This window comes from Otolemur garnettii, unplaced genomic scaffold, assembly GCF_000181295.1.
Source record: "Otolemur garnettii isolate 467f Iridium unplaced genomic scaffold, OtoGar3 scaffold00022, whole genome shotgun sequence".
Taxonomy (NCBI): Eukaryota; Metazoa; Chordata; class Mammalia; order Primates; family Galagidae; genus Otolemur; species Otolemur garnettii.
Window position 1 is genome coordinate 17,296,325 of NW_003852417.1, and position 10,358 is coordinate 17,306,682.

At 43.0% G+C, this 10,358-nt stretch overlaps 1 protein-coding gene and 1 non-coding gene across 2 annotated transcripts in view; both read left to right on the forward strand.

Annotated features, from left to right (window-relative positions):
• Window positions 1-201: 201 nt before the first annotated feature.
• On the forward strand, window positions 202-330 carry LOC111724401. Its single transcript, XR_002772699.1, has one exon.
• A 2,790-nt stretch (window positions 331-3,120) lies between these two features.
• Window positions 3,121-10,358, forward strand: part of SELENOI (selenoprotein I) — a 55,513-nt gene continuing 48,275 nt past the window's right edge. Inside the window, exon 1 of the mRNA XM_012803732.2 lies at window positions 3,121-3,303. Within this exon, the coding sequence (XP_012659186.2) occupies window positions 3,247-3,303 (57 nt within the window). The 5' untranslated portion in view covers window positions 3,121-3,246. The remainder of the gene's footprint in view (window positions 3,304-10,358) is intronic.

The following is a 10,358-nucleotide window of genomic DNA, read 5'->3' on the forward strand; positions in this document are numbered from 1 at the left end:
TAAACAAAGTTCTAAGTCAAATTTCACCTTAGAAATTGTCAGATGAATTTGTAATTGATTCAAACTTTTTATAACCTTTTGCAGAAGAGAGGCAGCAAATTTTAATTGCTTTCACAAAATTAAAAGTTGCTTTTTTTAACAATTTGGTTTTAATAAATAGATCACAGAGATAGGAAAAAAATTTAAATCAAAAATGTCACTCCTGGAGGACTAAGAAGGCTGAGTCTGATGAAGTAAGATTTGGCTGATACATTCCTCGTAGAGAAAAGGGTTGGAGAGAGAAGCCCTTACTGGAGAGTGTCACAGGGCTGACTGTACTACCCAACACATTAAAAAAAAAAAAAATGTCATTCTGCATTTGATTATATCTGAAGTGATTAACAATAAGAGCAGTTTATAAACTATTATTAGCTTGTGCTTAAGTCACATTGTAAGGCTTTTCACAATTAACTAAAATAATCTTTACAAGTATGAAATTTATACTTCATATGGATAAGCACAGGCTTTGTATTAAAAATCATTTGATAGGCAGGGCACAGTGTCTCACTCTTGTAACCCCAGCACTCTGGGAGGCAGAGACAAGGGGATTGGTTGAAGCTCAGAAGTTTGAGACCAGCCTGAGGAAGAATGAAACTCAGTCTCTAAAAATAGCTGCTGTTGTGGTTGGCACCTGTAGTCCCAGCTACTTGGGAGACTGAGGCAAGAGATCCACTTGAGTCCAAGAGATTGAGTTTGCTGCGAGCTAGGACGTCATGACACTCTACTGAGGATGACAAAGTGAGACTCTGTCTTAAAAGAAAAATTCATTTGATAGTAAGAGTCCTGTTCTCTTTATCATATGTACATTCATTAGAAGAAACACAGAGCAGAAGAAATCTACTGATTATATATGAAAGCATTTTTGTACTTGGGATAATAACTTTAGTCTGATTAATAAATTGTCCAAACTTCTGTTTTGTTTAGCACAGAAGTATATCAATTCAGTTTCCTTTCAGTACACAGATGGGATTTAAATACAGTACTTGCATAAAGAAAATCTCTCTAGGTCCAAGGTGGCAGTTTCATAGATTTCCCTTCATTAGAGCCAATTTCCTTTTTAAATTAAGGGAGACATTTCTAATATCCCTTTTAAAACTGGCACTTCACAGCACATCAAAGAGATCTTTGTTTAATTCATTCAATAAAATGTATGGATCATGTATTATCTGCAAGCCACTCAGGTATGGGACATGGGACATAGGGAAAATCAAGATGTATAACATATAAATCCTCCCCTTGAGGGCAAGTGTAGTAAGGGACACTCTCAGGGGTCCTCAAACTTTTTAAACAGGGTGGGCCAGTTCATTGTCCCTCGGACCTTTGGAGGGGGTAACTGCGGGCGCTGGGACGAGTTGGCTGCTAAGCAGGACAGGTAGCCCTGGCAAAAACACTCAGTGGGCTGCATGTGGCCCCTGGGCTGTAGGACGCCTGCGGCAAGTGTATTGATTATCTACCGTGTACTGGGCACAATGTTTTAGAACTGTAAAGATCTCATGCTTTGGCTTGACACCTGTGGCTCAAGTGGCTAAGGTGCCAGCCACATACACCTAAGGTAGCAGGTTCGAATCCAGCCTGGACCCGCCAAACAACAATGATGGCTGCAATCAAAAAATAGCTGGGCATTGTGGTGGGCGCCTGTGGTCCCAGCTACTTGGGAGGCTGAGGCAGGAGATTCACTTGAGCCCAGGAGTTGGTGGTTGCCGTGAGTTGTGATGCAACAGCACTCTAGGGCGACAGCTTGAGGCTCTGTCTCAAAAAATAAAAAAAAAAAAAAACTCTTATGCTTTAAGAAAGGAGACAAGACATATGCAGAAATAATACCATGCTTGACCTATCTTGGACTCTCAATAAGTATTTGTTGAATTAATGAATGACAGGAATATATAAATATCTCTAAATAATCGCCCTTGTTTCAGAGACCTAGAGACTGAGAGGTTCCCTGGTATAGTGGTGTTCCATAATACAGATCTCATTTCATGCTTGACTGATCATTTCAGAGCTGTGTAACTAAGTACCTCTGGACAGGTTACAATTCAGGCATCCTCAAACTGCGGCCCGCCTAGGACATTTATCCGACCCACCGGGTGTTTTTGCCGCCGCTGCCCGTCGTACTTAGCAGCCAGCCAACTAGCCCCGGGGCCCGCAGTCTGGCCCCCCAACTGAGGGACAGTGAACTGGCCCCCCTGTTCAAAAAGTTTGAGGACCTCTGGCGATCTGAATTTTTACTTTCTAATCTGCAAAGTGGGGAAAATGCCTTCCACTTCGTGTGTTGTCAAAATAACGTACATAAAGTTCTCCACATAGCAGGTGCCCAATAAAAAGAAGCAAGTATTATTACTGAATTTGATTAACTGGGTTCTAGTCACCTAAACGCTTCTTGCAAACGCACTTCAGGACTCAAGACTGAGATCATAGCTTTCACCTGGTCAGGGGACATTAGCACTCTTAATTCGGAAGGGCATTATAAAGTGGAATGGGATGTGGCGGTCCGAGATTCACAAGCAAGATTGATCTGAGAGGCTTGTCTCCAAGTCCCTCCGCTGGCCGCACAGTCTCCCACCGATCCTCTCACTGGCCTGGCAGCAGCTCAGCTTTGTACACAAGGTACATTTACTACTGCATGCAGGTCCCCTTACGAGGAGCTGGAAGTGGCCTAGGGCACAGATCTCTTTTTTTTACTTTACCGCACTAACAGAACTACGTCTTCTTATGTGAAGCACCGCTTAACTGCCTGGTATGCACTCACCCCGACTAAAACAGTCTCCCCAGGTTTCCACCCAAACGCAAATATCAACGCCCCCGCTTTCTCCGCGAACATGGAACAAAGCCCACTGGGAAATTGACCTTTAACCTCCTCTCCTGCCTTACCTCAGCTCACCAATTTTGACGCTAGCAAATGAAAAGACGAAGAAAGCGGGAAGGCGGAACTTAGTGTTGTCCGATTCACGCCGATTGGACAGAAACGGCGCCGGGGGACGAGCCGCGCGAGAGAGCTGGCGACCCACCCACGGTGGGCGGGGAGAAGAGTAGGTCGCGCCTGCGTGTTGGGAGGCGGCGGAAGTAGCTGCGGCGCCTACGCGTGCGTGGTGGGCGGAGCGCGGCTCTTCTACCTTCTTTGCCAGCCCAGTCCGTCCCATCCTTGCTCATTCTGTGTGGTGCACGTTGTGGAGAGTCGCTGCGGAGCGGGCGCTCGGTTTGCGGGTCGCCATGGCTGGTTACGACTACGTGAGCCCGGAGCAGCTGGCTGGCTTTGATAAGTACAAGGTAGCGCGGGCCGGCGGACGCCCCTCTCCCTGGTCCCGGCCTCGCCCAGGCAGCTGAGGGGCCGGAGCGGTCCGTGTCACCTTGTGCCGCGTGGCTCCGGGCGGGCAGGCTGGGGTTTCTCTGGGGTCCTCCGAGTCCTGGGGATTCGGGATCGGGGAGCATGGGAGCATCGTAGGTCCGATGTCCAGCTGCGGGCATCCTACTGAGAGATTCCTTTCCTTTAGGAGAGGGCTGGATGATGCTGGAATGAGAGAATTCCCTTTTAAAAGAACTTACTATCTTTTCGGTCCCCTGGAAGGATGCTCTTTCTTTTGTGGTCTCTTATCTTCATTTTAATGAAGTTGTTACTCGCCTGTCTTGCATACAATTTCAGAGATGGAGATGATCATTTGGCAGATAAGGCCCTAGGAGGGGGAGTGACTTACTGAGGCCATAGTGCTGATGCACTCCTCCCAGGAAAGAGGCTCCTTTAGCAGTAGCTTGTGACTCTGGGGCTACCTGGTGAAATACATTTATGCAGGAAGGAACTGTGTGGTGGAAAGGGCAGGCTTTCGAGTACACACAAATCTGATACCAAAGTCAAATTAATTTATTTAACCTTGGGCAAGTAATTTTTAACCCTACTCAACCCCTTTGAAACTGGGAATAAGAGTTTCTACGGGGCAAAATGATTGCAAGGATTTGAGACACCCTAGGCATATGTAGACCCTCAGTAAAATGCTGGTTGTTAACTTCCTCCAAATCTAGGTCTTCTCTGCTGTTCCCTTAAGTAGTGAGTGACTCCACTAACCATACAGTCGCCCTAGCCTGAAATATGAGCTTTAACTCTTTATCCTTGTTACTTGTTCATAACATCTTAGGTTAAATGTTACTTCCTCAAAGAAGCCTCCCCTAAGGACCCCTTTTCTCCTTAAGTGTGCTCTATTCGTTTATGGAATTGGTTCTTTAGTGTGTCTCCTCATTAGAATATAATGCCCAAGTGATTAGATTTGTCTTATGGACCACATGGACTGTGGACAGTGCTATGTACACACTACTAGGTATCCAGTAAACGTTTGTGGAATGAATGAATAGCTGAAAAAAAACATAGATTTGTTTAACTGGAATTGCAAAAACCATTAGAGACTTTAGAAAGTCTTGCGGCTCGGCACCTGTGGCTCAAGTGGCTAAGGCGCCTGCCACATACACCTAAGGTGGCAGGTTCGGATCCAGCCCAGGCCTGCCAAACAACAATGACGGTTGCAACCAAAAAATAGCTGGACGTGGCAGGTGCCTGTGGTTCCAGCTACTTGGGAGGCTGAGGCAGGAGACTTGCTTGAGCCCAGGAGTTAGAGGTTGCTGTGAGCTGTGATGCCATAGTTCTCTACCCAGGGGGATAGCTCGAGGCTCTGTCTCAAAAAAAAAAAAAAAAAAAGAAAGAAAGTCTTGTAGTGTTTCTCTGCCTTCAAGCAATATTGTGCCATACCATTCTGAATTAAGGTCATAACTTGTCTTACGATTTCAAGTGGAAAGAGTTTCCGAAACTTTCTTGCTAACTCAAGCAAGAGGACTTTACAACTTCATTTCAGAAGTCTCTTAACCCGGGAATCTCCTGTTTGCCTTAAGCTCTACCCCCTTTTTGTTGTTTGCTCAGCACTGTAAATATTGACATATAAAACATTTTCTTTCTTGCTAGGGTCCAGTTTTCTAAGTGCCAATAGAATAACTGTCTCGTTGGTATCAGTGTCCATAATAGGGAATCTCCTTTTTTTTCTTGGAATCTTCCCTAGATTAGTATTTTCAACTATACAGGTATCCTAATTTACCAGAAATCTCAGTGTAAGTTTCTGTTTGACTCTTTTTTTCCTATTGCATTATCTGACTCAGTTCCTGTGTCTGACTGCAGATTTCCTATCACCCTGGAAAACAAAGGTCAACTTAGCAACCGTCCAATGTTCATTAAAATACAGTGTGTTGATATTATTTTAGTTCTAATGAGGCTTTGTTTGGGGAAAAAAAGCAAAAATTTATAACCTACACATTCTTTTAGTAGAGTTCTTTACTTAATCCTTCATTCATATTAAAAATATGAATGCAGCAGAATCCAAAGGAAAAATAGATGTGGTCAATTTTGCTAGACTGTGACTTGCACCCAGAGTTATTTTCTTCCTGTCAGTGCACTCTTCTTGTGTTGTCTTTAGATACTAAGTGTTTTGCAAGCTTTTATTGAATTAAAGCAGCTTTTTCCCCTCACAAATGGGTAAGAACTCGAAACATTCAAAAGACATTTTTATTCCCTGCCCTTTATGATAGAGCAAAGAGTTGTAAAGAAAAACTGTTACCATAAAAGCAACTAGTGGAAAAATTACTTTCGAACTAGTTGAATTTCTGTGTCTTCCCTAGAGGTATATCTGAGATCTACTGTTGGAAACCTGGCAGTTATACAGAATAACCCCTTAAAGGGTTGCACATATAAAGAGGGAATTAGCTTTCTGTAGTAAGAAACTGTAAGACAATTGGTTATCAGTAAACTACAAGATAATTGGTTATCAGTACAGAAGAAAGCAAGGAATAGATTCTATATTGTATATTCTCCTAACACTTGGATTCTGTATTCTGTCACTGAACACAATTTTATGAAACAGTAAGTTGTATAATTAGTTGAATGTCTGCTTTCTCTTGTTAGGACACGAGTTTTGGGAGGACAGGACATATTGCCATCTTGTTCAGTATGACCAAGATCTAGCATGTATGAACAGAAAGTGCTTGATGAGTACTGAAAGAATGAAAGTGTAAAAGATTATAAACCATCCTGGAAGTATGGTAAAAGGAGCTGTATACCTGGATATTGGAAGGATGCTGATATGTATTGTCTGTAAAGATGTCAGGGGTTAACTACCATTGTTATTCTCTGTTGCTTATTAACTAATGTGACTTTAGACAATTATATGTTGAGGATTTTTTTTTTTTTTTTTTTGAGACTGAGTCTTAACTGTGTCACCCTTGGTAGAGTGCTGTGGTGTCACAGCTCACAGCAACCTCGAACTCTTGGGCTTAAGTTGTTCTCTTGCCTCAGCTTCCTGAGTAGCTGGGACTACATGTGCCTGCCACAATGCCTGGCTATTTTTTGGCTGCAGTTGTCATTGTTCTTTGGCAGGCCCAGGCCGGATTCAAAGCCACCAGCTCCAGTGTATGAGCTCAGCACCACTGAGCTACAGGTGCTGAGCCTATGTTGAGGAATTTCAATCTCTTGAGGCTTATCATTCTGCTACTCTATCCTTTCTTTTGAGCAAGTCTTTGTAGTTGAGGGATTTTCCCCATTTACTTAAGGATGAAACTGCTATTGTAGTTTGCCTATTCTGACCTGAGGAAGGCATAGTTTTATAACCTTTTTTTATCTTAATGTTTAGTTTATGAGACTTTGTCTTGCTCTGTTGTCTGGGTGGAGTGCAGTGGCCCAATCATAGTTCACTGCAAACTCAAACTCCTGGGCTCAAGTAATACCCCTACCTTAGACTCTTCAATATCTAGGACTTCAGGGATGTACCACCACACCTGGCTAATTTTTTAATTTTTTTTGTAGCAATGAAGTTTCACTGATTTGCTTAGGCTAGTCTTGAACTCCTGGTCTCAGTCGATCTTACTGTCTCAGTCTCCCAAACTGCTAAGACTATAGGCGTAAGCCACTGCCCCTGGCCAGTGTAGTTTTAATTGATAGTGTAGCAGCTAGTTTCAAATTGTATCACTTTGCTTCAGAGAGGAAATGTTCTGTGAAATACCTTCTTTGGTTTGAAGAATATAATTTCATGATGAATTAGTTTCTGCTATTATGGTAGTTAATTAATTTGACTGTCAGCAACAACCTGATTACAGGAACTGTGATAATTATGAATTTATTAGTATTACAGTTAAGAGAGCATGAAGTGATTAGATTGTATTTGCATCTTGGTTCATGCATTCTGATTGTTTATTGAGTGAGCATTTATTGAGGTCTAGCATTGCAGCTGCAGAATTAAGCTAAGCTGAAATTCCTGCCTTCAAAGAACTCAGTTTGGTGGCATTTGGACATGTAAATAAAACAGTTACAAATAGTGCAGTTAGGTAAGTGTTGATGCAATGGAAGAGGAAAGAAGGCAGCTTCTAGGAAGAGTGGGGTTTATTGCTGAGAAAGGCTTTGGAAGGGATAGAGGTAAAGGCAGAGCTCAGTCTGGAAAGGTGAAGGTTGAGTAGGCTTCAATATAGATGCTTCTCCATTTATGATGGGGTTATGTTCTAGAAAAACCTGGCAACACAGTACACTAGAGAGAATTGTGTGTTTACCCTTGTGATGATGTGGCTGGCTGGGAGTTGAGGTCACTACTGCTGCTGCTCAACATCTGAAGAGAGTATTATACTAGTTTTTACTGACTGCATATATGGCTTTCACATCATTGTAAAGTTAGAGAATCATAAGTGAAACCATCATAAGTTGGAACTTGTCTGTATTACCAGTTGAAGAGGGGAGGAAAGGCATTATGCAATACGAGAGCAATGGAGTGCAAAGAGGTGGAGGCCTGAGAGTATTTTCTGGGAACTGCATGAGTTAGGCAAGGTATGTAAGCTTTTTTTTTTTTTTTTTTTTTGGAGACAGAGCCTCAAGCTGTCCCCCTGCGTAGAGCTGTGATATCACAGCTCACAGCAACCTCCAACTCCTGGGCTCAAGTGATTCTCTTGCCTCTCCCTTCCGAGTAGCTGGGACCACAGGCACCTGCTGCAACGCCTGGCTATTTTTTGGTTGCAGCCGTCATTGTTGTTTGGTGGGCCCAGGCTGGATTTGAACCTGCCACCTTAGGTGTATGTGGCTGGCACCTTAGCCACTTGAGCCACAGGCACCAAGCCGATCTTTTGGTTTTCATTTATTATGACTACAAGCTGATTGCAATGCACTATGTTAATTATGGAATTACCTGGATATATTACAATTAATTCAAGTATAACTTATCTTGAGTTGTTCCTTGGTCACCCTGTCTAAATTTGGGGAACTGCCTTCTCTTCCCTGTGAGTACATTAGTAAGCTTGAAAAATATTCTAGTGATCTTAGTGATTTGTGGGTATCTTAAAGAAAATTATTTCTGCAGTTGGCAGAAACAGTCTTTCTGAAGGCATGAGAGAGGGATGGGTGAGAAACTGCGGAGTAAGAGTGAGAGAGACTTAGTGGTAGGAAGATGGTTACTGCATTTTTAGGTGTTATTTGGAGGAAACATTTTGAAATGGATCTTTTACTTTCTGAAATATCAGTTCACTGATGATAGCTTGTTCTTCTAACTCCTGTAATGCTTAAATGTTAAGAACTTCTGGCCTGGGCTCAGTGCCTATAGCTCAAGCAGCTAAGGTGCCAGCCACATACACCAGAGCTGGCTGGCAGGTTCAAATCTAGCCCAGGCCTGCCAAACAACAATGACAACTACAATAAAAAAATAACTGGACATTGTGGTGCACGCCTGTAATCCCAGCTACTCAGGAGGTTGAGGCAAGAGAATCATTTAAGCCCTGGAGTTGGAAGTTGCTGTGATGCCATGACACTCTATCCAGGGAGACAGCTTGAGGCTCTGTCTCAAAACAAACAAACAAACAAACTTCTGGCTTGTGCCTATAATCTGAGCACTTTTGGCAGGTGCAGGTGGGAGGTTCACTTGAGGCCAGGAGTTTGAGACCTGCCTGAGCAACATAGTAAAACCCTATCTCTTGTTTATTTATTTATTTTGTAGAGACAGAGTCTCACTTTATCGCTCTTGATAAAGTGCTATGGGATCACAGCTCACAGCAACCTCCAGCTCTTGGGCTTAGGCCATTCTCTTGCCTCAGCCTCCCGAGTAGCTGGGACTACAAGTGCCTGCCACAATGCCCAGCTATTTTTTTGTTGCAGGTTGTCTGGGGCCAGGCTTGAACCCGCCACCCGCAGTATATGGGCCGGTGCCCCACCCCGAGAGCCACAGGTGCCGCCCAAGATCCTATCTCTTAAAAAAATAATAAAAATGAAAAATGTGCTGGGTGTGGTGGTACTCCAGCTAGCTACTCCAGAGGCTGTGGAGGATTTTGTCCCTTCACTAAATGAGCCCTCCTTTTATCTTCTCATCTTTTGTTAGAGTTTACATGTTGAAGTCTACCCAGCAAACCTGTTAGTTAACATGACTTGCTTGTATTTGTCTCATTGCTCTAACTCTTCTCCAATTTTCTCTCTCCAGCCGCTTCTCCCTGACTCCTTAGCAGATATAAATGACAGTAGTCACGGAAATGAGATCTCATTGCTCACTGAGTCATGCATGTTCTCTGTGGGTGTAGTTCTTAAAAGTCTTGTATTGTTAAAAAGCACTTTAAGAAACTTTATTTCTGTTTTAGGGTTAATCCCCTTTTGTGAAATTTTTTGTTTTTTTGAGGGAGAGTTTCATTATGTCGCCCTCAGTATAGTGCTGTGGCGTCACAGCTCACAGCAACCTCAAACTCTTGGGCTTAAGTGATTCTCTTGGCTCAGCCTCCCAAGTAGTTGGGACTACAGGTGCCTGCCTCAATACCCAGCTATTTTTTTGTTGTAGTTGTCTTTGTTGTTTAGCAGGCCTGAAAATACACACTGAAATTCCTGGGATCAAACCTGCCAGCCCTAGTGTAGGTGGCTGGTGCCCTAAGCATGGGCACTGTGTTTTATGGTTAGATTCGGAGTTTATGTATCTTATTAGATTGTTGGGAGCATAATGCCTTGCATTGAATAGACAGTGAGTTCTTGCTGATTTAATTATATTTTGCCTCTTGCTTAAGATGTAGTTAATTTCAAGTCACCATAAGGAGATACAGGTGTTGACCCCTAAACTGTTGTTGGTTGTTTATTCTTCACCTCAGAAGTCAAGGAATTTCATTAGTGTGTATTTTCACTGGAGCAGGAGTCATCAGAATTGCCCGGAAGGTTTGCTAAGAGACAGACTGCTAGGTCTCACTCTTAAGTCTGGATTCTGTTGATCTGGGTGTGGCCCAAGAATTTGTGTCCAGTTTGGTGACTGCACTTTGAGAACTAACTAACGCATCAAAGAAATAGCAATTGTTGA